At 39.2% G+C, this 27892-nt stretch overlaps 1 protein-coding gene across 1 annotated transcript; it reads right to left on the bottom strand.

Annotated features, from left to right (window-relative positions):
* Positions 1–681: 681 nt before the first annotated feature.
* gabrd (gamma-aminobutyric acid type A receptor subunit delta) lies at positions 682–27892 on the bottom strand. The gene is made up of 9 exons (XM_020638152.3): positions 27506–27892; positions 10930–11045; positions 8171–8238; positions 6815–7035; positions 6108–6190; positions 5128–5265; positions 4505–4660; positions 2219–2430; positions 682–1730 (listed from the first exon to the last, which is right to left on the bottom strand). Exons 1-9 carry the CDS (start codon positions 27571–27573, stop codon positions 1407–1409), a joined length of 1386 nt encoding a protein of 461 aa, XP_020493808.1. The 5' UTR covers positions 27574–27892; the 3' UTR covers positions 682–1406.

The following is a 27892-nucleotide window of genomic DNA, read 5'->3' on the forward strand; positions in this document are numbered from 1 at the left end:
TTAAGAAACAAAAAAGATGACTGCCATTGATGTGAATTATTCTGCTGAGGCTATTATGGCATGAATAGTCAACAAACTGGACGGTAGTGGGTTTATCCAATTGGGTGCACAGCTGCAACCCTTGAAAACAACACAACTGGAGAGCACTACCTTGTATAGGTGTAATTATTTCCAGTCCTTCATAGAACTGTATCTGTATTACTTGAAGGTTTTCATTATTCAAATTCTCTGTCTCTCTTTCTCTATCTTGTTTTTCTTGAGATCGTTCATCAGCTCACTGTAGTGGTGTTTTTTCTCGCTTTTGGTTAACCCATTTTCCCACAAACTCAGTTAGCACATAATTTCATAACTGTTCAATTTGAAACTGTTCCTCTCTGCTGTTGTCATTTCAGCAAAGTGAGAGAATCCCCACTCACCCCCTGTCTTCCTGTCATTCAGCGCCTGGGGGTCCTTCATCCTTTTCCAGATTTTCACCCATGCTCTCGACCCCCCTCAGCACAACTGCCAGTGTCTAGACTCCATCAGGGGGATTTTCAGCCTTTCTTGTTGATATCATACTGCCTGCAGCTAATCGTTTAGCTTCAGGAGCTCATGCATTGACAAAGTTGCATCTGTCAAAGAGGATTCTAATTTACTTTTATTTCATTCATGAAATAATAAGCCAGGCAAGAGACACTTACAGGTAGTGGAAGAAGTCTTTTAATGGTGAGGAAACAGGCAGAACTAGCAGACAGAGATAAAACACTCCAGGTGTGAGTACTTAACAAAAAAATAAATTGAAAGAAAACAGATGGAGGACAGACAGACAGAGAGAAAGAGATAAGTTGCAATGGCAGGGGAAGCAGACGAGATTTGAGCCATGCTAGTGGCTCTTCATGCTAATGAGTAGTTAGTACACCTCATCATGTTCTCCTCTAGTCTGGCTTGGTGCTTTGGGATACAGGTAATAGAGATAATAACACTGTTTCACTCCAGACTTTTTTTTTTTTTAAGTGAGTTCAGCAACTACATGAACTCGTGATCGTCTTTTGAAGATGTCAGCTTGTGGGCGGAACTTTAGGCAGGATTATTTGCCGTATACGTCCATTGTAAAGCTTCTATAACTTCACTGTATATGTGAACTTTTAACAGGCAACATAGTTCTGTGACTTCATACAAAACGTTTCTGTATCTGTATTTAAATAAATGAAGTCCTTTTTACACTTTGTATACTCATTACTCCTTCCATTAATCATAGATATCCATATTCAAAGGCTTAACACTTCTTCTTACATTTTGATTTCTAACTGAGGCCTAGAGTTTACTTCAGCTGCATCATTCTGCCCGCTTTGTAGCTGCACAGCTCCAGCAGTGTCTTATATACAGCTCGAGATGGCAGCCATTCTCACAGCCCGGCTGCCTCTTCTTCACATGGTGTAAGCCACCCAGTAGATCACATTCACCACAGCGAAAGTGAAGGGGAAAACGGCCCTGGCATAGATGTCGATCGTGTCGGCATCAATGGGCTTGCAGACGCACTTGGAACAGCACTTCTTTTCCTCCTTTGTCTCCTCTGCCTGCTTGGACCTTCTCCTCCTCGGCTCAGTCTCCTCGCTGCCGCCCTCTCCGGGGATTTCACTGCTCGAGCGCTGGGCCCGCCCATGGCGGTTAGCAATCATCACGCTCTGGTTCATGCCGGTAACCGAGAGGGAAAACAGAACCATAGCCTGTTTTCCATTCTTCACAATTGACTGTAGGGAGGCACAGAGAAGAATGTAAAAAAGAATGTTTAATCTCTCAGCATTGAGTAGCATATTTGACCGGCAGTAAGCCCTTCTGCTGCCTTCTAAATATCTAAAGTAGAGAAAAGGGGAACATAATAGCTTTGCATGCTTTGGGATGCAAAAGGCACACTTTTCCCTGTTTCCCATTTCATATGCATGAGATATTTCTATAATGCCAGATTTCAGTCATGATCTGCAGAGAGCTTTACATGTAGTTTTCAAGTCTTGATATTTTAAGAAACACCAAAAGCATAACGCTTTTTTTCTCTTGTATTTTGTATTTTATCTTGTAGTTCATATTTCTCGAAGTCAGTAAAATGTTAATGCTTTGGTTTGAATGCCTTGGCCATGGTCTTTATTTAAGAGGCATGATAACGTTTTACAGTCCCCTCACCCCATCCTCAAAATATGTATATATACTGATGTAAGCACATGATGGGGAATGATTTCCTCACCTCCGAGCTGAGCTTGTTGGCCTTCACCTTGGCCTTCTCTTTAAGTCTGTAGTCGGCGTTGTAGTGTGCAAAGGCATACTCAATGAGTGCAGCGAACACAAACACGTAACAGATCCAGAAGTAGACGTCTAATGCCTTAATGGCTGATGCTCGAGGCAGGGAGGAGCGGGCGCTTACCATCAATGTGGTCATAGTGAGAACAGTTGTGATCCCTGTGGTGAGGACACAGACACAAAGTATATATGAGGGTTCAGAGACTTTAAAGACATGCTGGAGGCATCGCCATATAGCCGGCAATGTCAGTCACTTGTCACTTGGCAAAAAGGAGTAACTAGAGGCTTAACGATGGCAGTCCTCTAGTTAACTGTTCATGCTACTTTGGCTATGTACCTAAAAGAACAACTTCAGTAGGGAAAATATAAAGAGGAATGAACTGCATGTTACAATGGACATTTTAATTGTCTGATAGGGAATGTAATTGCTGTGGAGGCTGGGACCAATACAATAAACTTTTGCACACTGAAAAACATTTTCCAATCTCTAAAATCCAATCTATAAAATTTGTATTTTCCTATATATTCATGACATATATATGTTATGTTACCTGCAGCAGGCAAAGTATTCACACTGTAAACGATACAATAATTATTGAATAGAAGAAGACATCAGAGGATGCCCAAATGGAATGTAAACATTATCTTCACTTTCAAATTTAATTTGTTTTCTTAGCTGCTTAATTGATCAAAAACATTATTTAAATCCTCATAATCAAAAAACAAATGGCTCATAACAATCTGATATCAATTTTATGACTTTAATCCTGCCGAAGAGATTCTTTCTGTCTGAATACTACAACAAAAAAATGTAGCCTCCAATCTTTTTGAACTACAACTGGTCTTGTTAAAATGACTTCTAAGATGATCAAGCACTGTTTAATAGTGCAGTTGATGTATTTCATCTGTTGGTCACTAGATGGCGGTCTTGTCAATGGTAGGACCTCCATTTTAGTCTGTGTTTATATCATTCTGATTAGATTGTAAACTATACACAAGTCACATTGGAGAGTTTGTCAAGACAGTATATCCTGGTTAATACTTGCAGGATTACTTACTGATTGGAAAATGAGTGCATCTTGATGTAGACTGTCACTAACGAAACTTGTGTGTGTGTGTGTGTGTGTGTGTGTGTGTGTGTGTGTGTGTGCATGCGTGCATGTGTGTGTGTGAGAAGGAGTGCAAGAGACAGAGAAAGACAGAGATAAATATGCAAGCACTGACCCAGTTGTTAAGTATAAATACTCCTAAGGTTATTGCTTGACATCTTTAAAGGTTAAGAAATATTATAATACATTATAATATTAACATTTGGCTTATGTTGTGTTAATCCTTATCACAACTTTATGCAACTGTCCTGTATGCTTAATGACTCTTTTATAATTTTTACATTTATGTTGAGTAGCTGAGGAGTATGACATTGAAACATAAAAAGCATGTCTTGTTGCTTTAAAGACAATGTAGACAACTGAGCGTCTTAACCCCCATACCCAGTGCCTCGTTATGTCACCCATGGTTGGAGCCGCTGGCAATGTGACCCTTATTTTTTAATTTTGAAGGTAATATGTTGTACACACTACTCTACCATCAGCTTTTCATTTCTTTGTGGATGTTAATTCTTATATGCTCAACATGCAGTGATTCTTTATGTACTGTCTGTAGTTATAAACTACCAAAGCCAAATAATACAAGAGTAATAAGACCCTAGTTTTTCTGTCTCTTCTGTCCTTCTGAGTGAGACTCAATTCTTATTTTATGTACCAAAGGTTACTTTTGACAGGATGATTAACGACAGTATCTTCATTATACCAGATGGGATTTGAACCTGGGCTGCCCGCTTGGACTACTATAGCCTCCATACATGGATCACTGCTCCACCAGCGCATCAAGAAAAGATACCTTTTACATTTTGAACTTTTAATGATCTCTTGCACAGAACTCAGAAAAAAAATGTAACTTCTTAATATTAGTTAAAGCATTCGAACTGCTTATAATATACAAGAAACAGCTGACTTGTCAATGCAGATCACAGACAGACGTCAGGAAATTCAGACTAAAAGTCTGGTTGCTGGCAGTTCAATGTATGACTAAGCAACCTGCAACATCTGACAAAAACAAAAGGTTACACTCGTGCTAAATGGTTAAACATTCTACAGATTCATCAACATTTTCACTAATTAAAGTGACACTTTTTAGATATTATTTTAGAAGGTAAAAAGTAACCAATACTGACCTAAGGATACACGGGCAGGGACTGCTGATTGGCTGATCCAAAAGGATACCCAAGACATGGCAACCAGTAGAATGGAAGGCATATATGACTGTATGATGTAGACGCCTCGGTTACGTCTCAGCTCGAAGCGAAGGCTGAGTCTTGGGAATCTCCCCGCTGGGAAGCAGAGGACAGACACTGAGTTAACACTGCTTCTCTGGAGAAGCTAATTATCAGTTAGAAAAGGTCCAGCTGTTCTACACAGATACTGATACTATAGTCCGACTGACCATGTTTCTTTTCCATGGTAGCAAGGCTTCTACAAGATATAGGAGCATTAAAACTACACTTGCAGTGGCAGCTCCTCTCATCTCCTAAACCTCCTGCCTGGCTCAGCAGTGAGCCTGACTTCATCCATTCCCTCTTTGCATAGAATATAACCACAGAAGTGCTTGATGTTTAAAAATAATAATAATAATAAGCATCAAAAAGAATTTCAGGCTTCACTGTAAGAGGCAAACCAAGTCCAAAATCTCACAACAGTAGATAATGCATGAAAAAAAACAAGAGACATGCTAGGGGCTTTTAAACTGAACAAACTTGACAACTGGAGACAAACAGAAGAAACTGAGATGAACTCTCACCAGATTTAAAGTTCATCATTTCTGTGACAAACCGATAGTCTGTGATGGTAAACTGGGAGAGCTCCAGTTTGTCCAGGCCATGGATGTGTCTCTGACTCTCAGACCAGTGATACACTATGTCCTCTGAGGAGTAACCATCTAGCAGGGGAAAAAGATCAATCCAGATTAGAAAGATGCAGTAGTTATAGGGTTGCTCACCACTTAAGATGTTTTATCATAGCACTGAAGTTCACAGGAAGCTTGTAAATGTGTATTCACAAGCATGTCTCAAATGTTATGTCCAATGTGAATGTGTTAATGTTTCATATTAGATTGCCAACATCTCAGGGTAGGGACTTGGGTTTGGTACGGACCAAATTTTGTAATTTGTCTCGTAGCTGGAGAGGTGCCTGTTCAATTCCTGAGCACTGCAGAGAGGCCCTACAAGGTACCAGCACCAGCACCCCCCCTCCCCCCCAGCTCAGGAGCGCTCGCTGAGGGCAACTCTGACATCTCTCAATTAGTGCATGTCCATAGGATCCTGTTTGTACATGTATGTGTATATTTCAGCCTATGCGTGTGTAGTTTGTTCACATCACAGTGTAAAATTAGATATCCCCTCGATGAATTCTTCTTCTACTATGTTACAAATCCAGGCAAAATAAATAAACTCTTCTCTGAATTAGTAGTTAGGTGTACTAGATGCAAACATTAAATTGATTTGGCAAAATGAGTAAACATCGGCTACTGACATCGGTTCATGTTCCATTATTTGCCAATGTCTGTCAACAGGGACGATATTGGCCGATACCAATGTTGATCAGATGCATCTGTGCATTCCTAATTCTGAGCAAAGCTGATTGAAAGCATGAAATTAAATAAAATGTATAAAACAAAACCAAAACAAAGTAGACTCCTCTAGATGTCCCTTTAATTTAGTAAGGACTGTTGTGTTGTGTTGATTGTGTGTGAAATAAGTCAGTGTGTGAACCCCAACTTACAGCTCTCCAGGTCTAGCATACATTCCTGTTCATCCATGGGATACTTGGTCAGGTCCATATCACATGCCACTGTTGAAGTGATTCTGAAAAAATAAAAATACAATTATGAACACTAAAACAGTTGGCATTTTGCTGTTATTAGTCAGTGGAAACTTGGACAAGAAGACCACTAAGAAGTAGTAGACCCCTGTCGACAGCTACAACACATTCCATGATCAAAACTCATTCATGATTTTTTGGTAACATTTGAAATGTGTAATATGCAACTTTCAAACCTGTAGAAGTCACATTTCAGCACAAGTCTCTGAGATAAAAAAAAAAAACAACCTCAGCGCAGCACCTCCCTCCCTCCTGCTCCCGTCCATTAGTGTGCCAATGGAGTGCAGCTGTTGAAAGACTAATCTCCATACGGACATAAAGCCCAAAGATGATTTGGTTCTTATTACTTCGTATAATAGGAGACCAAAAACTTTTTTTTTTTTTGGTTTGGAAAGTCTGATGGTTCTCCTGCAATTATGTGACCATCCGAGATTATGCGTCTAAAAACACAGTGCACATATTGAATATTGTGATATTGAGGTCCTGGTTGTCTTTGGTGAAAATTTGGCTATAGCATACAAGTTAAACATCAAAGTAATACAAACTGTGGAGGTTAAGAGGTTTAGAACCAGTTTAAATGCTAAAGACAGTATTCTGTGTACTCATACCGGCTGCTGTATAGGATGACTCCATTGGGCTGCAAGCGGATCAACTTGTTCTCCACGGTGACATCGTGGAACCAAGCAGATTTGGCATTAACAATGAAAGTGTCAGGGAGCCACAGCTTGTCCACAAAACGACTATCTAACCCCAATGTCTTGTTGGTGTGATTGTAGGACAGGCGGTCATCGTGCCAGCTCTGCCGCAAGAACACAGTCATTGTATAGTCCTGCCAGGAACAACAAGCACACAGGAATTTACTTGGCATGTGATAAAATATGTTACAATTTGTTACAATGTTACAATTCACTTAGCAGACGCTTTTATCCAAAGCGACGTACACCAGAGAGTAAGTACAACACTAATCCATTCAAACACCGCCAACGAAGCAGCGGGAGCAATGCGTGGTTAAGTGTCTTGCCCAAGGACACGTCGGACATGTTGCTTAGCTGGGGATCGAAGTTTGTGAAGTTTCTTGTTATAAATCCATTCCGATCCTGTATTTCATCATGCCTATAAATCTCTCTATTTCAGCCCTGCTCAGAACAGGCTGTTTCTGTGTCTGTAGCTTTAAATATGTAAATGAGCTGTGTCTGACCACGCCCCCTCTCTGGAAGGGCTCGGGTGGCTTTCCTACACCAGGCTGGATTTTTTACTGTGAGTAGGCAGACTAATAGGGCAGAACAAACGCCTAGCTGTGGGGGAGTCACCCACCTGGGGGAGGTCTTACTGCCCTTTGTGATGTCACAAAGGGAACATCTCTAAATGGCCTGCTTGAGCACACATTTTCTGAAAAGTGGAGCAGGCAAAAGACAGAGAGAATGGACTTTTTTCATAGGGGATTTGTAGACAGACTAGTGAAACATATAAGTGTTAGAAAAACATGGTAAAGTGTATTTTGTATCGTATGTAACCTTTAATTGACCAATGTCTACCAATCTTTCAAAGTAGACCCAAATTGTTGCCCAATTATACATATTTTTAGATAAATATTTTGTCATTATATCTCAAGGCGAATCAGAAAACAAACAGGATGTTCCAAGGGACTTTAACCATGCAACTTATTCAAACTTTTTCTGTTGAAGCAAGGGAAATAAGTCTTTGTAAAATAATCAGGGCTGCGTTCACAATGAGAGCTACTCAGTAGATTTCATTCTAACCATACCATATCCATGGAAGTATCAAATTATCTTTAAACTCAAAGCCAATGTGTCAAACATGTTCACACTGAGTACTTACAAACACTCCAGGATAAATCAGGATTATGCAAATAGCAAATATTTGATCTTTGCCGCTATAGTGAAGTTGAGGGAAGACAGAGAATGTCACTGTAGAAGGGTTGAGAAAGGGAATGTATACTTTACCATGTTGGCTTCAGAAATGTGGTCAATGCTGGCCACTTCGATAGCCATGGCCACATTCACTGGTGGACCTGCGGAGGGAGAAGTGAGAAAAAGAAAACACACCTAACCCCTTCATGATTGAACACACACCCACACGGAGCTTCCCTGCTCATTTTGGATCCATCAGTATCTCTCATCCTCACTCCAAGAGCCATCTGTTTCCCTCCCACCCACCATCCTCCCACGTCTCCTACACTCCTACAGTGCATAGAGATGAAGCATTATTCAGCTTAACCAAGCTAAGTGGCACATCAAACTGTGGGCATTCAAAACTGCACTGAGCTTTTACAGACTGGCACAGTGTGAGCTCCTGCCAACACTGACACGCTCACACACACACACACACACACACACACATGCACACACTGATGTATTTTTTTAATTCAACAGTTTGTCATATAATTAGAATGGACTGTGTCTTCTGTTATTGGATGCGAGAGGGCAGAGACTACAGGGGAGTTCACTTATGCAGAATGAAAGGCTATTTATACTGAACATTAAGGAATCATATATCAGAATTTTCCCCCATTCAACAACATCCCCAAAAACTTTTTCTAGCAAATAAAAATCTACTGGCTCTGCATTAGATGTTAAGTGTTACATATTTTTTAAAAAGTGTATTTTGCAAATAATGTCCATGAAATATGTTTTGCCCTCTTACTTTGTCTGTCTCCTGACTGAATGTGGTAGAGAAGCCACACAGGTTTGATTTAAACCCAGGTCGCCTGCTTGGAGAACTACAGTCTCTGTACATGGAGCGCGGCCTAACTGCTAGACCATCTGTTCCCCATAGATTTGTATGGCTGCTGGTTATTGATAGTAATATAGTCTACATCTGTAAATCAAAGACATTTTGATAAAAACATGTCGAAATAATGTTTTTATTATTATTTCCCTACAACCTTGTATTATTTACACTGAGAGATGTGACAGATATATGGAATTCACATCGCTGGATGAAGATTGTGAAATGCATAATATTCCAATCCTGTGGATTTCTGCACAGTTACCAAAACGGAAGGTAAGCCTTATAATAAACATGCAGTGTCCATCTCCGCAGAAGGACATTGTAGAAAAGGGGGGAGGAAAGACAAACAGCAAGGAGGGACCCACACTGCCGAACTGTGTATCATAAAAAACAACGCAATAAAAAAATGAACACAGAAAAAGAGAGTCGTCTTTTCTCCATATGTATTATTATTGGCATTATAATCTCTTCTCCTTTTATGAGTCACAGTGACTTTGATAACTATTCACTGACTATAGACTGACATATCATATTTGAATATGTCTGATCAATGCTCTCTACATTTAGAAAACTGTACATCCATCTGTAAGCATGCTGTTGTCCATTTATTTATATTTACTTTCAGCATACTAAATGCCCAGTTCAATGTAAAATTCAATGAGCTGATCTATATTTTACTGTGTTGCATTGGGAGCAGGCAGGCGGAAAAAGTCTAATCACTCAGTAGAAGAGGGAGAAGAAGAAAGTATTGTGAGGGGAATACAGAAGCATTTAGAGGAATGCAAAAGTAGGCCTTGAAGAAGTTCTGTTCATGACCTCTTAGGGTTCTGTACAAAAACATGTCCAAACAGACTATAATGATAAGGTGTTTACTTTTGCAAAGAACCATGGGATTCTGAAATTATTTGTTTGCACAGTGCAAACGCATGAGTCGGTTTAAAAATGAGGATTTGTATTTACACAGGTCAAATAGGATGCATATGGATTTATTAAATACATCACTACTTTATGTTCCCTACATGAAAAAACATACTGTCTGTACTTCTAAGTATTTTGTTAAAAACTTAAACCCACTTATCGTGGGGAGCCAGGTAGCCTCGTGATTAGTGCATGTGCCTCATGTACGGAGGCTATAGTCCAAGTGGACAACCTAGGTTCAATTCCAACCTGTGGCTATTTTCCCACTTGTTATCCTTTACTTTCTCTCTCTATCTACTGTCATATCTCTAATTTAAACTGTTATTGTAGTTGTGCATTACCTTACCAATGTGGATTCTCTTTAAAACATATATAAATACTGGAAATGTCTTTAAAAGTCATATTTGTGATTGTAAATTCATTTTTATCAATCCTTCTCTAATCGTGTAAACTTCACGACACAAACACAAATTTATGACTAATGCTACATGATGTGAGTTGAATGATGGGAATGACTCCAAATAAAATGGCATGATTCCTCAGTGGTCAATATAATGTAACATCGATAGAAATGAAGTCACCACGTGATGTTGTGATAGTAATGGTTTTGTTGCACATCTGGAGTGCACAGAGCCATAATGTGGTGACAGCGATGCTGTCGCTCCTCGTTTTCACCTTTTCTCAGCTGAGTTAAGCTGTGAGATTGAGAAATCTATCGCTGTGGTCGTTGGATTCTTCACATCTTAAAGCCATTCTTAGCAGATTCTCCAGAGGCATGGTTATCGTTTTCACCCTCCCTCATAGCCTCAATGGGAATTTTACTTTGAAATGGTTTTTCCTTACTAAAAAGTCAAAGCTGATTTTCATATATGGACAATACAGATGTGGTTTATTGTCATACAGGAAAACAAAGACACTTCTGGAGACGATGGGAATTGGAAAAGGAAATGTTACGTTCCTTTGATGTTGTAACTTTTCGGTGCTAAGGATGGCTGTAAATGTGACGGGATGAAATGCAAACCCAAACACCACAAGCCGTAGATCTCATACTCACCTCCTATCCCAGGGCGAAAATTTCTGGCATAGCCCTTCATTAATTCATCCAGATTAGGTAACCAGGATATTTCAATGTCGGAACCTACATAGTCCCCAATGTCACTCAGCATGGCCCTAAAGGAGAGAACAGCAGACACAGCATCCTTCAGCAGTCATCCATGAAACCATTTGTTATCAGGAACGCTCGGAAACAGATACAGTCAGGAACATACAAAGAAAAAAAAAACAAAGCTCTGAATGTCAGAAAGTTTAGCTGTTGGACTGATATGAGGGTAAGACTGATAGCTGTATAGGTAAAAAGATTGCCCAACCCTCTTGTGCTGCATGTTCTTACCTTTATGTGAAATAACAATCCTGGACCCATAGTCTTCAAATTATTAAGTACAGTAAGTTGTGTGTTGTGAACAATTGAGGAACAAATACAATTGAATGTGAACAATCAGCTGTTAACACAACAATGACATAATAACAGGTTGCTGGTTTAGCTAAGTCAGTAGAGGCGTCCCATGTAAAGTGGCAATGCTTGTGCTTTTTCCTCCATCACTTCCATCCAGAAGGCAATATGTTGAAGGATTAAACTATTAAACTATTGACTTGGTTAAAAGTACTACTCCACTGTCGCTGCAGCCCAGGGGGGACTGCCCTGAGCAAATACTGTCAGCCACTACCTCCACGCAGGATGAAGAAAGAATAGCACAGCTCAGACACCAGGGGGCAGATTTGCATTACAAAACAGGGAGCTTGATACAATGCAGCTCACAGAAACCACTAAGACAAATACAACAGTGTGGATTATTGTGGTGGGTTTATTATTGTTAAATAACATGACAGACAGATCATATCATGAGATCAGCATGAATACACATAAAAACACAGAGAGTTGTGGGTTTTATATTCAGTCAAACTAATTAACCTTTTAATGAAATAAAACTTTGATTAATACTCATTTTAAAGACTTTTCATGCAAATTGAGTTAAAGTATCCAAGAACATAAGATAAAATGTATTTCAAACAGCTAACTTATTAAAAATAAATTCTCTATCAAGTACAGAGGCTTAAGTAAGAACAAATAAAAGTAAGCCTCTTATATATCCTTACCTGTTATGTAATGTGTTTATACAAATAATAAAATTAAACCTGATATATCTGTATATATGTATTGTATGTAGTACCTATACCTACTTTTGTAAGATATATAGTATATTAATGTATTATGTATAATATCTTTTTTCATAAGAAATGCATTGGTAACACTAATGGTTGGACTATAAGTATAAGTTCTTATATTTGTGTACCCCCCACTCTGAGTCTAAGTGCAGATATTAAAGATAACTTTACAGTTTATAAAATTACTGATAGGTCTTTGACTATGTTTATTTGTATCAGATGTTCAAATGAAATGAACACCATGATGCATCTGCATCTGTTTCTGGCAGTTTAACAGTCAACATTATGTTTTTCTCAACATTTCCCTTTAATGTCACTTGTAACATGTTAGATGGATGTCACTACCACACCACATGCAGAACACTTGAAATTATGTGTTTCCATATGTAAGTGCATCAATAAAGCTTGTATTAAAGGAGCTATTGTTCACCTCTCCTCTTGACAACTGAGCATGCAGTGCATGTATTGTTCTTCTTTCATCATGCTCATTTAAGTTAAACTGCTCTTGCTTCATCAACAGGTCTGCTCAACTAATATGATAATAATAATATATTAAGAGGCTAACAACTCTGTCAAGTGCAGTAGTATCTGCAGCAGTAGTAGTATCTGCATAGTTTAGGTGACACTGGATAAGTATCATTATTTAAGCACAGAATCAGCTCATACTCAATACTTGTATCAGTATTGGTACAGTATGTATTTACATGTACTTTAAATAATTATACTACCTTATTCCATCCTCTTTTTCAAAAGGATATTGAGAGAGAATTACTGCTTTGTAATCCTTTTTTGTCCCATAAGCCTCGAAAGTGTCTCCCTGTAGTCACAGTGAAGTAAAAGAATGACACTGCAGCGCCTTTAGTGGCTCATTTCACTTATAAAAAAAAACTCCTAGGCAGCTCAGTTGACGAGTCAAAGTAATATTCACCTCATGACATTAGACATTTTACTTTTTCATATGGTTCATTTTAGCTGTTTTCGTTCCATTTTTGATCGATTAGAGTTTCATCTTTAATTCAATTGCAAAACCTTCAATGTACCAGAAGGGCTTACTTTATTCCAAAATAAAAGCAGGGTTGAATTCAAACACTTAGAGAAAGACAGTAGAAAAATTCAAAATAAAAGCCTTACAATTGTATTTGTTAATGTGAAATAATGGAATTTAAAACATGTGATTAAAAATGAGATTAATCCCAATTAACTATTTAAATTAAGGGATTAATCACAATTACATTTTTAAACCATTTGACCGGACTAGTCTTAGTAAATGTAAAACCAAATTGTGTATCACATTTTTTATTATGACTCATATTTGCCCTGTCTTAGTGCCCACATTGTGCAAATGAACTTGCACTCCCCCCCCCCCCACACACACACACACACACATAATGAAACGCTCAGCGGTTCATCATATTCTCACGCTACTTGTAACTGTATGTTACATCTAAGAGGTAGCTGTTAAACGACTGCTACTGCTCAGGGAAAATCATTCTTGAGTTGCACAGGGCCAAAAACTCCAGCTTAGGGACCGGCATATGCTATCCATCACTCGCGCTTGTTCCAATGCACATTCTGTCTTATAAACGCAGAAATACACACAGAAGCATAAACTCACATGTTCTTAAGTGTCTGATTTATAAGAATTCTTAATATATATATAGAACTTTGAATTTCAATCGAGCCCAGAGATATAGATGGAGACTGTCCAGTGTCCATGAGGTACACTTTGAAGAATATAGCCAAACATTACAGCGGAGAAATTATATCAATGTTTACATCCTACCTTTACTTGATTTTGAGTACACACAACATCAATGAACATGGCATGTCTGGAGATTTCAGTGATTAATGAAGTTATGCCTTTTGGCCTCACAAAGTTTACCCTTCTGATAGTTTCTAATGCCTCAAGAAAATTAATAATTTCAGTCTGCCATTAACAAACTTCAAACGGTTTCCTGTGTGTTCACACAGTTTGGCACAATGAGAGGAGAGAAGATAAATGAGCTGACCGGAATTTGGTCTATTTAAGAATAGATACTAAAACCCGTTGCCAGCCTACAGGTGCACCTGTCTCTTAAAGGGCTGATTGTTTCAATTCATGTTATGCCCAAAAACACACCTAAAATCAAGCATCTTAGTCCAGCCCCTTTTTGTTGAACTGCACTCCATGCATTTAGCACCTAGATTGTGCATAACTAGCAAAATTGGACAGGTCCCAAATCCCTTTGTGCCTTGCATTGCCTTGTTAATGTGTTTAAGACTGTCAAACTAGGCCCTGTGGTGTTGTTCTGAACAGGTGCACAGCTGGGACGTTCCTGTCTTGAGGAAGGAGAAAGCGACCGTGCCATAGACCAACAAGAACACAGTTTTGAACCCCTTTTAGAGCAATCTAAATCAGATCAGAATCAGAAATACTTTTTTAAGCCTCAGGGGGAAATTTGGAAGTACACAGTCTGTAGGGCATAACAATAAGATAATGGTGTGTCTGACTACATTTTGCTGTTCAGCAGCTCACAAACTGTGGGCAAAGAGACTATCATGTGACTTCTCTCCTTGCATTGTGCCTGAATATTACAGAGCATTCACAGGCTGGAGTATGAATTATGATTATGATGTTCGGATTAAAGTCATATTCACAGAATCATTTCCACAACATTGGACAAATCAGTGCCTTTCAAAATAAAGAGGGATGCTGTGTACATTCATTACATATTAAAAACCTCCAGACACGCCAACCATTTGGACGGGATGTTTTGTCAACTGGAATTCTCTGAGCCTAATGTATATATTTATAGGTGAAAAAAACTGCTCTGTTTTTCTAAGTTAACAAGTTAATTATCCTGAAATTATTTTATGTAAAATTAACAAAAACATTTAAGTGGCAAACATTCACAGACTGTTTCATTTGACTTAGTTTTATTTTAGTTTTGGTTTCACACGAGGGAGATTCTTGTGTCTTTAGGTAACAAGATAATGTTGTTATTAGTTTGTAGATGTTTACAGTTCAGACACAAACCCCACTCTGATCTGTCAGGATCAGCTATGCCTTTAAGACATGCTTCCCTGATATAACATGATGCATCTGAAATGCATAATGATTGGTTATGTGGTGACTCAAGAAACAACAAGGCAATTGCTGCAAATACTGGATCTCCATGAAGGTCAACTGAGACACCGGTGTGGTGACCAGAAACATGCACCTCGTCTAAATAGTCGTAACTCAGATAATTATCTCGTTAATTCATAAAATCAAAGCAAATCTTCCTTTTCTCATTTGAATGCAATACACTTCCATCTATATGCAACATTTTCATGGTACCAAAAGCAAATACTTCCTTTACATCATTCTCAAACAACAAAAACCTGTCCATTCCGACTGTGCACGACTGTATAAGCCAAAATGTGTCCATTCATATTCAGGTTTACTTAATGTTTTTTTTGTCTGTACACAAATGGTAAATAGTAAAGGGACTTGAGCTTGTACAGCGCTCTTATTAGTATTTTGACTTCTCAAAACGCTTTTGCATCGCAGGTCACACCTACACATTCACACCCTGAGGGCATATAGGTTTCTATGTAAAGCGACCATCAGAAGTAACTAATCCCATTCGTACACATTCATACGCAACTTGGGGTTAAGTGTCTTTCCCAAAGACACATTGGACATGTTGCTGCAGGAGCTGTGAATCAATCCCCTGACACCCCACAGCCACCACACAACCAGCAATGTACTGGCTCAACAGGGAACTGGACAGTTCATTAACCAATTAACTGCACTGGACCCTTCAGTAATCACAAGGTGATTCTAGATAGTAAAACAAACCAAATCTTAATTGAACAAAAATATTTTAAAATATCCCTCTACTTTAATCTCAGGCATTATTGATTCACTAACAGGGTTAGCACTGTAGAAGGATAAAGACACACCTTTCTTTTAAATTCAACTCAATGAACCAAACATAATGAAATCTGGCATCAAAAAAGTCACTCAAAAAACAATGATGGCTGTTAACAGTAGGCTATAATGCTAATAATAACAATGAACACACTACTACTTATTGTTAAAGCCCTTCATGAACAAATATGCAGCTTTACAAATTCAGGAAAAAACAAGGGAAAGTTGGGTTTTTTTAGGGACACAAATTCTTTCCAACGTATTGATCAATAATTACTTAGATTCTCAAACTGGTTGTAACTGTACATTCCGCTATACTTTATTGAAGACATCAGCTCAGCTGTGATGCAGAGCTCCAGGATTGTTCAATGGAAGTTATGGCAAGTCTTGTACTTTGCCTTTTTTTTAATAACATTTTCAAGAACTTGGTTTAGGCATCATTGTAGCAGTCATGATTTCTAAGCTAAATAGCCAGCTAGCTAGCTTGGCAGCCCACCCCTGTCTGTCTTTCTGTCTGACACCTATGAGGAAAACATCCTCATGCAGCTCCATGGGAAACTGACCTCCAAAAAAATTATAACACAGAATATCAGTTAAAACAAAAACATGATGTTATCATTTCCTTTGTTAACAATCTCATTTGACTTTTTCATAATTTCTACCTAGCATGTTTTGTTTTGGTGCATAAACTGATATTAATGACGATGCAACTTTGCCTTGGAGGATGATGTCAACAAAAAACTGCCATTTTATTTTTGCATTGCTCTAATTTAAGGAGGGAATAGATGAGGATTAAAAAAAGGTGTAATTGTAGACCCTTGGAAACATCTCCAACTGTTGTTAATCTTCTGTGTTGTGTTACCATGGCGATAAGAGTTCTAAATGATGAGTTCTATGTTGTTGAGTTGTAGAATGTTGTTGATGACATCACAGCATCTCATAAGATCTGTTCCGAAGACTGGAGCTTCATCTCTTTTGGTCTACTTTTGAGTTTGTGGGTTTGAGATAGGCGAGAGAGATAGTTGTGAAAGAGAGTGGTTAGAGAAATAGTTGTACTCAAAGCGTTCGAAAGTTATTTGGTCTTGTTTGTTTGTTGTTTTGTCTGTGTTGTTCTGTGTTATCCTCTTCTGTATTTTAATACAGAAACAGGTTTATCATGGACTTCATGGAGGGAAGTAGAAGAGTCTACAAGTCGATCAGGGTGCTGTTTGACACGTCGATTTATGAACATGCCAAACAGATCTGTTGGCACATTCAATCCTTTAAAGTGAAGGTTGCAGTGGTGGCTGAACTGTTAAACCTTCAACAGAAGAAACAGCTTCCATCTGAGCTTACTGTTGAAGACATGACTGACCTGCTGCTGGAAGAGAGTAAAAAGTCCCTGAGGGTGCAGCTCTGGGAGTTTGAGATGGATGATTTTGACGAAGAGGAGGTGAAGCCTCTTCTCAAGCTGGTGTGGGAGGTTAACACCAGCATGCAGAGGAGAGATGTCGGGTTTCAAGCAAAAAGACTGCTTGACTCTCCAGAGGACATTACTCCCTCCTATAAACATGAGAAGATCCTCATCCAGGCACACAAATACACCAGAATCCTGGTGGAGCAGCAACAGGATCCTCCCATCTCCAAACTGTTGAGCCCACAGGAGGTGGTGCTGGATTTGGTTCCAAGAGTCCTGCAGGGCCTCTGGGTGCCTAAAAAAACCACATCCAGCGACATGCCCTCCCAGAAGCTCTCTGAAATGGCTGTAAGCATCACCAAAGCTGTTCTGGATGGAGTCTCCACCACCTTAATGTCTACCACACACCATCAGGTCACCTATTCCCGATCAGAAAGAGAAGATATAGTCCTCTGTATTGAGGGAAGGGTCAGAAAGATGTATCCTCCAGATAATCTGAGGAGGAAGTTGAACAGCTTTGAAGTAGAAGTGTTGAAAGGCATCACAAGTGTTGCAGTGGAACACATCTGTGTGCTATTTGAGCCTCAGACTCACTCTGACATACCTGCTGACGAACTTGCAGCCATCACTGCTGTCCAGGGGTCATTGAATAGAAGCCAGGCTACACAAAGCCCAGCTCTGCCTGTAACCCTGCTTTCTGTAGCTCAGTCACAGCTTCAGTCTTGGATGGTAAGGTAATGGATGTGAAACCTCTCCAAGAACTAGACTCTGCAAACATTGCCCTTCCATCCTCTTTTTTGACTCCTCGGGATAAAACTGCTTTCCCTCTGAGCAATGCTGAACTTCCTGGCATCATCAGCATGGATGAACAAACACAACAGACAATGCCTTGTCCTGAACCAGAGCCTGCAAAGGTGCAACCTCAATCACTTCATGTTACCATGCCCCCTGAAGTATTTGTTAATGCTTCAGTCCTGGGTAGTGAGGTTGTTGATGAGCAGCCCAACCAAGAACCAAATATGACTCTCTTCTCTGGTTCTCTACCACTTCCTTCAGCCAAAGCAGATTAACCTTCTGCATTCAGTCAGGCCTTTGAAGAAGAGCCTCGACTAGGCCAGGAATCAAACTCTGCTGAGACACTGTTGCCACTACCTCCTTATACCCTGCTAGCTGAACCTCCAGTTATGATTTCAGTCCTGGGGTGTGAGGTTAATGACAAGCAGCCCAGCCAAGATCAAGAACCTGCTGTGGTGCAAGCTCCAGCACTTATTGTAGATGATACTGATGAACTCTGCGTAATTGCTAAGGCAAAACTACAAGATCCTTTACCAGACAAGGAACCATACTGTGCTGCTGGGATATGGTCGCAACTACCTCCTCCTGATACCCAACCAGATGAACCCCCAGTCCAGGTTTCGGTGCTGTGGGTTCAGGTTTGGAAAAAGCAGCCTATCCAAGAAGCCGCCAGTTTGCCTGCCCTGCCACCTATTGTAACCGATGCTGATGCTGACAAAACCTCTGCTGTCACCCAGACTACACAAGAAGAGCCTCCACCAGAGTCTGCTGAGGTACAAACTCAATCACGGCATGTAACCCCACCAGATGAACCTCCAGTATATATGGTGTCAGTCCTGGGGGGTGAGGTGATAAATAAGCAGCCCAGCAGAAGACCAGCTCTTACAATCTCCAATGATGTGGTGCAGGAGGAGATCCCAGAGTCTGGAATTCAAAGCTGGTTCGGATGGTTTGGAAAAGCTTTCTACTGCTGCATCAAGCCTGAAAAATAAGACTTAGAATTCTTCTGTTTGACACTTACTGTCGTTATATCTCAATAAATGTCACAATAATCAATGTATGGTTCTATTGCAGTCAATTAGCATCAACAGGTCTCATTTGAAGTTATCATGATGTTGCTTAGACAAAGTGTTAAGAGTAGATGATTATTATAGAACATTAATCGACAGCTAATGTCTAATGTCAGGTTTGGTAAAGTTACCTTTTATTTAATTTACAATAATTTTGTGTTATTTATATAATGTTTTGTAAAAAGAAATTGCATAATTTACATTTGATCCTTCACATAAGACCACGTTTAAAAAAAATGTCATACAAAATGTCGCTTTGTATAAGATGACACAGATACGCAGATATTTGGTCAGTAAATGTCAGGGACACATTTGCTGTAAATGAGGTTCAGCAGGTGGGAGAGCATAGTTATTTTTGATTTACCCTATTCTGCCTTTTCAATGTTGATTAATTCAAATGTATATCTTCTATTCTTTCTATATGGTTTTAGGCGGGTAAGCTTTCTTTCCTCCTTGGCTCAAGCGTTATAAACAATAGTTGCTAGGTAACGGCGATTCGCACCTTCAAGAGTGGGAAAAAGTAGCAAATACTGAAATGATACACTGGCTATAATGCATGCAGTCAATATGACCGCTATGGACTTTCAAGGTAGAAATACTCAAAACTCTTTTGTGTTTTGTGTTTTTGATAAAATAACAATTCTAGAATAAAATATAGACACATTTAGGAAAAGTCATGGTCCTGTAGTTACATAGGTTTTATTTTCAGTAAGTTATTACATTGCAAAATTAAAAAACAGTCAAAATGATTGCCTTGGTCGTTCTAGTGTTAATTCATTACATAGTGGGAGGTGTAAGCTATTTTTAGTCTGACAGTCACTGTGTTCTGTGACTTAAAAGGGAGCACTGAGAGGATTAATTAATCACTATGTGACTCCTGGATTCCCTCACTAATTGGTGGTTGCTATTTATGGAAAAGAAAAGCATTTGCTTCAACAAATCTATCAACACCCAGAGCTCAAGAAGGACTTCTCGAGTGGAGGGATGAGAGACAGTGTGACAAAGTGAGTGGACGTGTTCATTTATTTTTTTCTAGGAACACATCATATGTGGCTATCAGATTTCTGGGATCTTGATGCATACTTTGTGTTTCAATCCCAAACCTTTCCTTTCAATTGTCAAGAACTATTCTATTTTGTTAAATGAGCTGTATTTGTAGTTTTAATACCCGTAATCATGTTTTCTTTTGAGTTTTTTTAAACACATCAGATCGGTGTCAATATAAGTGCAGATTCAAAGCAGGAGATGGCGAACACCCAAACCCCACCTTCAATCACCTGACAAGCCTACTTATACCGAGCCATCAGATCTTTGACCAGATCTTTGACCCACCCTCCCTTCCCTCCATCTCATCCAGTCACCCTCATCCTCATCCCTTCATCTCGTTTGTCTTATTCTAGGCACAGGCCGGGCCGTGATCAGCTCGGGGCATAATTACGCCTGGGACAGAACCCCCATCCTGAGTCTCCCTCTGCCCTGCAGTCAGTCCATCCTCCCAGATGAGCCAACTGACAACATCCTCTTCTATCATCATCATTACCTTAACATACATTCATCTGTCTCATCATTCATATTATCAATCATTAAATATCAGTGTTGTGTTTCCCCTACCATTATATTAGGGGGCCCCCAAACCCCTAGGGGTTACACTGAATATCTAAAACAAATAATGTTGTGGCGAGGTCCTTGCTAGTAAAGAGTTGTTTAATCTTAAACACAAAGTCAACTCATGCTGAAAATGTGCAAGCTTGCATTTCATGTCTTCATCTCTTAGCTCTGAGTATTTAATCAATCATGTTGTCAAGCTGCTTATGGATGGAAATGTATTAAAAACATCACAGACCGACTCTTTAAATAGATATTTTGCAAATAACATAAAAGCTTTTATTTCTGGATATCTTGAACTCATTTAGCAGTCTTTGAAAACAAAGAGTGACAGAATCCCATGCAGCCCTGGAAGAGGAACAGAGACTGTATACTATTAAAAGACATGTAGGGGGTTGAACATTTCATTACTCTTGATGAAGATTCACCACACATGTGTGCCTCTTTCTATTTTCTCATGTCTCCATCTGTGACTAGCAGTTGTCAGTGTATTTCCAGATCCCCCCTTTCTCCCTTTGTGTTTCACTTCGATTGTAAGACTCGACTGAAACCTGGATTTGCACCCGTCTGTTTGTGAGCTCTCATCAAACAGATTGGGAGAGGATACGTGCAGAAGAAAGACAAAGAGCAGCAGCCTCGCTCGACTTTATGGCCTCTTTTTATGAACATCATGTCAGGCACACAATTAAAAGCCTGATTAGTTTTATATACCAATGCTGCTTGTTACCTGTAGCCTAATAAAGGGCCAGTCCCTTGATCCTTACTCTGGGATATCCATCTTTTTTAAGCCTCCCTTTGAGATGATTGCAAAATGAACAAAAACAATAAAAATAACTAAACTTAACTATATGTTAACCTAACATATCAAATAATCATAAAGATATAAGAAAGAAATGTGTAAAATATGCCATAAATACAAATCAAATATATCTTACAATATATAAAGGAATACGAATAAACTAAGAAACATAACAACAGATATGTCCATAAAATAATAGATTTAATCCTGAGAATTGGGATCAGTGAAGTGATCTAAATATAAATGCTAGAGTTTTATAAATATGCTTTAATCATTTTGTTAAGTAATGATAAACAGGCAGCAGCCACATTGTGTATGTCCCATGTTAGTTACCCAACAGACATTGATAATCGATATTCAGACTTAAATCTGAGGTCCCATAAGGCTGGAGGTATACTTGCTGTTTAACACTGTTTTCTGTACACAACCAGCTTCATCATGAACATGATTGTTAACTGTACTACTTGACTAAGTGTCACACTAGTTACTGGAGGGTACCTCTAGAGGGCAGGCCAGAGAGCTCAGGCCAGATGCAACTAGGGATGTAAACAACAGACACAGTGACACTCAAGGAGGTCACTATAATGTTCATTCTGAGATCAGAATCAATAATGAATAGTAGCATCAGATCAGCTCAGGCGACTGATCACCATTGAACAGAACACGGCTTCGGCAACGCCCATTGGTTTCTCCAACATTGTCCTTGGTGCATGGATGTAATGGTCCTGGTGTTACAGATTAACAAAGGACCCTGTTAATGAGACACTTTAATCCGAATGCGACTGTAGATGTCATGGTCACAGCAGCTATTGGAAACTGAAAGATTCCTCCTTGCAATTTTCAGCGTAATGTAAAAATACAATCATCAGATATGTATTTAATCAACAACTAAACAAATAAGAATGCCACTGAAGTAAAAGGCTGAAAGCCACCAGTTTACAGGGTTTCTTGAACTAAAACACCAGACTTTTAGTTTTGTAGTTTACCATCTCAATTTCTAAAATGGAATTTATTTGTCGCCAGTAAGTTGGACAGACATGTTTGTCTCTGTGAGTGACAATGACACATCATGCGAATCTGAATAACTACCGGCTTGGTTGGCGTGTTTGTTGGGGCGGTGTGTTGTGTTTATTTTTGGGCTTCATATGCCTTCATTTAGAGCCAGGACAGTGGATAGAGTCAGAAATTGGGGAGGGAGAGAGAGCAGGGAATGACATGCGGGAAAGGAGCCACACGTCGGACTCGAATCCGCACCACCTGCCCCGGAGGCTCACCATCTCCGTACATGGGGTGCTCGCAACCACTGTGCTACTGGAGCCCCGTTTATTGGGTATTTGAGGATAATCCACCGTAAAACAAATATAAAATAACATCTTATTTACGTCAACGATTTCTTTTTTTTCACTTTTCTTCTCACTCAATGACAGCTGCTTTATTTTATGCTCACAGCAGCTTTAAGCTTTAGGAGCCAGCCTACTAGTCAAACAGGGAAATCTGCTGTACAGGTGCAGAGATCATTGTCATGACAGAAATAAAAGGAAAATAAAAAACAAAACTAAACATTCCTAATCCATTTAATGAATCAACGTGAGGGTGGGGAAATGGATATTGTAGTTTGAAAACAAATAACGGGATACTTTACTGTATTGATTTTTTTAACACAGCCCTACGTATCTGTAACACAGATGCAAATAAAAAAGAGTGTCCATGTGAGTATCTGTGTTCATGGCAGGCCCAGAAACACAATTCTCTCCCGATACTCAGACTATATAGGTGTAGGAATCCAGGTCATCTTAAGGTTTTTGTACCGTACCATTACAGTCGAGTAAAAATAGACATGGACAACATGGTAAAACCATAAAAGAGACATTCATAATAAAGAAACATCATCTCATCCCATTATCTAGAGAATTTAATATCAGACATGCACACAGAGTTGTAATGGACCGTTTAAAATATTCTGTTCACCAATTACTGAACACTACCACCAGATAGTCTTTATAGAACCAGCAAATGTTATAACAACATGTTTAATTTATCTTCTCTTCCAATTTGTAGGCTACAACATAACTAATGCTTTATCAAATATAGCCTTAAGCTGCTTTTATTGGACAGAGCATTGGAGTCTCAATGAGTGCATAAAGGAGAGGTTGGTGTTGGTCGCCATCCCCCATCCCTCTGTCCCATTAAAAACTCAATATGAATTTATCAGCAAAAGCACGGATATCAAACTGTGGAGTGGATGTGCTGTTGTGCATTCTGTGTTTGCAACAAGCTCAGAGGAAGTGTGTTGTGAATAGCAGGAACATGCGCCATAGACTTATGACTTTACACCAGGTTTAAGGTGGTCAGTTAATTTGCTATTCAAACAATATGAGTGCTGTGTGTAAAAATGACACTTGCGCTGCGCACCAAGACACTCTGACAAGCAAGTAGGGCCTATGAAGTAGAAGTTTCACAATACCATCTCTCTTTCCACATGTCTCTTCTACACGCAACACACAGCTGTTAAATTATTGGATGCACTCTGAAAAGTCAGCCACAACAACTAAGGTCAGTGTTGAAATAATTCAACTCTGAGTCCAGGGCTTGGTGGAACTGGCTGACCAGAATTAGAATAAAACAATGACACAGTCAGTGCCTTGCTGACAAAGTCTTTAACACACTGAAAACTGCAAAAAATAAAATCCATTGAATGCTGCTCCTAATTTCAATGTGTGCTATACACTTCCTGTAAGCATTAAGCCATTCAGATAACATTTAAAGGCTAATGAAATGCCCTACATGGGTCATCACCATCAAACACACACACACACACACACACACACACACACACACACACACACACACACACACACACACACACACACACACACACAAATACACACACATTCACACACTGAAGGTTACTTTAATGCTTTAATGAGCAAATGGGGTTCAGTGTCTCCCCAAAAATAGTTGGAACTATTAAGAAGGAGCTTTTTAGATGATATTTGACTTCAATAGCCAGTATTATGAGATTACAATCTGTTCAATAACATTGTTATTCATACAAAGTAAAAAACTACTGAAATGTGGTAGTAGGATTGGGGACAGTTATAATCAGGTTGTGCAACCTTTGTTAAAATCCTAAAATGCATTTTAGATTTATCTACTCTCTTATTGTAACCCTTAGCCAAGAGATACCCTCCGGTTCCCAATCCAAGTCCTTATAGACTGAGCTAATGTCGCACAAGGATGTATTACATCCTGTGATGTTTATCCCCTCCAACTGTCACAGGTGTGACGACAGGGAGTATTTACAGAGGCTCCAAAAGGATCTGACTTCAACCTCAACTGAATTTGTCCCAGAAGGGCGATTATTTTTGCAGCAAGGCCAAACCTGCGGTGTTACTGTAGAATATCACACGAAAACTACCTTGCGACAGTTCCCCCCTGTCATCAAACTGGCCTACTTTATTATTATCAATGAAATATCTAAATGAACTTAAAAGCAAGACAGTTTATTTATTGACTACTGTCATTGATTAAATGTTATGACTTAGAGTCTCAGTGATATCCACAGATAAATGTCAGTTTATGATACCTTTGCTTTTGTGACACTCTGGGTCTGATTCACTGAGAATGGATTGAAAACGCTAATAGCTCCAAAAATTCTTCATGACTTTCTCCCCTATTCGCTCCATCGCAAAAACCGATCCAAAAAGTACACAGCAATGATGATATTCAGCCTCAAACACACCCAAAACGTTCTCCTACTCTGTGTAGTTTTCCTTTGTATTGCGTCTTAATGCGGTGAGAAGCTATCTACACCTTTACTCTGCTGCGAGTACTGCTACACTGAAGAAGCTCAATTCTGACCACTCATGATGATCAATGAAGTTATTTGTGAGTCGTAAATGTGATATGAGTTTAACCTTTAAACACAAAGCTGTCTCCCTTATTGGATCAAGAAGGGCAACTTGAAGAACAAAACAACACTCATGTCCTTGTCATTCATAACAGCTTTACACATTTGGAGGAAGTGTAGAGTAACTTATAGCCTACAGGACTGAAGTTACCCCTGATATATTTTTTAAAGTAATGTCAAACTAATTATAATCGAATTTATTTCTGGTATTTATCATATACATACATTAATCAATTGTTGTCCTGATCAATTGAAAAATCGATGTCACTACTAACTCTAAGTAGGTAATTATTTCACTCTAACTGAGATTGGCAATTAGCAGCACTCTTTGTGAATTAGGTTGGGGGGGTAGCAATGAAGCTGCTTGCCGTAAAAGTGTTTTTTTTTTAAAAATACTGCATAATGGCTAATGTAAATATGCACAGATGCACTGTGTGTTCTGCAGCACAGTTAGTGGCGCATTTAACCCTTTGTGTGAGTGTTTTGTGCTTTAGATGGTGTCTTTTTGACTCATTTGCACAGGTTTAACGAGAGCAAAAGCCAGGCAATTTGTTGTTTCAATCTCAGTCGAATATGACATCGAATATGACATCATCTGTTAAATGACAGCAGTTTTTTGGAAATTTTAAGTGAAACCGTAGCTGGAAAAAAAGGCTATATAAATGAGCACATAACCAGAATCGGAGTAATGCTGATTAGAAGGGGGAGTGAAGAAATGAACATTTCTTGAACATAACACAACAATGAAATGATGCATGCATGACAGAGTGCATGCAAGATATGGAGAATATGCAAGATGCATGAAAGCCTACACTATCTATTGTACTGCGTACAAATAATAATAGCAGCAGCAGTGAGTAGAGGGAGGGAAATCCAATTACAAACGATTACTGCCTCTGCTGGTGAAAAGCCATGAGGGACAATTTTACTGAAGCTGCTTCACTCTTTGCCCTTTTCAGTGGGGGCACTTGCCATTATTAAGGCTTTGGGGAAACTGGGGCTCAGAAGTAGTTGATAATTATACAAATGGGCAGCTTGTGAAAGCTCAAGAACAAGAGCATAGGGATGTTTTGACTGCACAGAGATAAATGCACTTTAGAACCCTATTATGTTTGTTGTTGGCACCCAAGAGATCTGTGCAAGTTCATCTATTCTGTATATTTATCTATCTAGACAACAAACTGCATAGTTTAATTTGCAATGGTAACATAACAGGACTGGCTTTCATTTGCATGATTGTTTTTTTTATCACTAGAGCACATTTTTTTCCATAACTAACTAAATATTATGTCACTTAAGTCCTACAGTAAGTTGAACACTATTAAATACCAATTTTAGCACACACTAAACAGCACCAAACAAGAGATGTTACAGCCTAGGCAGAAATCAGTAGTCTATATTTTACTGAAATTCTTCCATCTGTAAGCTCTGAAAGCTGAACATTTTCCTCTCTAGTATGCATCAAATTTGCAGTTTTTCAGTTTTTTGCATGAGATTGTTCTAAACCAAGTGCATCATGTCACCATCTGATATTTGACTTTGATCAAACAGACCTGGGGGAGGGTGGCATAATTCTGCTAAATGCAGCATTCACCCCACTCTGCATTTATCTCCATAGAAAATGTAACCTCGTGCTATGTATTTGCATCATGCAGATATTGTTGTCAGGTCCATCTGTCCAGAGGTAACGCTTTGGCTTTGTGGATAGTAGACTATATTGTAGCAAACATATTGGTTGTTGATTATAGATGGTATATCTGTTCTACTAGGGTAGCCAAGAAGGTGTTCTAAATATGTTATATTTAAGGTTAACTGTTTTATGTTTATTTTTTTCACTTTTCTTAAAAATCAAAGTCAATGGTATCCAAAATCTCGGACGCAACTCAGGGCGTTATAATATGTACACACCTGAAGGTAAATAGCAAGGTATATCTCACCTGGTGAAAATATCCCCTCCAAGGAATAACAAAAAAAGACTCGCCAGCAGGGAAGTTGGGATCTCCATTTTTCACGCTTTTTTATAATTGATTAAAAAAGGAAAAATGTTAAAAAGTTTCCCCGAGTGGTGATCGACGAATAGCCAGAGTTTTATTTTAGTGCGCTGTCGTCGTGATCCGGCGCTGCCGTTAAGAAAGTAAAGTGTGGTGCTGATGCGGCTGAAGATGCTGAGGATCGTGGTGACGATGACCCCATGATCAGATGGCAAATTCCTCCGTGACGGGAGCGCACCGAGGAAAAAATCCCTGTCCGACCGCGAACCACCAAACCGATCCACCGCAGCAGCTCCGCCGAAGCCAGTCCTCCGGAGTCAGAGCGAGATAGAG

The sequence above is a fragment of the Labrus bergylta genome, chromosome 12 (genome assembly GCF_963930695.1).
Source record: "Labrus bergylta chromosome 12, fLabBer1.1, whole genome shotgun sequence".
Lineage (NCBI taxonomy): Eukaryota > Metazoa > Chordata > Actinopteri > Labriformes > Labridae > Labrus > Labrus bergylta.

Excerpts from the sequence above, each read along its gene's own strand:
- gabrd (XM_020638152.3), bottom strand. The coding sequence starts at position 27,573 with ATGGAGATCCCAACTTCCCTGCTGGCGAGTCTTTTTTTGTTATTCCTT. Across the intron at positions 4,661-5,127 it reads AATGATGAACTTTAAATCTG|CGGGGAGATTCCCAAGACTC; the intron begins GTGAGAGTTCAT and ends TCTGCTTCCCAG. Across the intron at positions 2,431-4,504 it reads CCCTGCCCGTGTATCCTTAG|GGATCACAACTGTTCTCACT; the intron begins GTCAGTATTGGT and ends TCCTCACCACAG.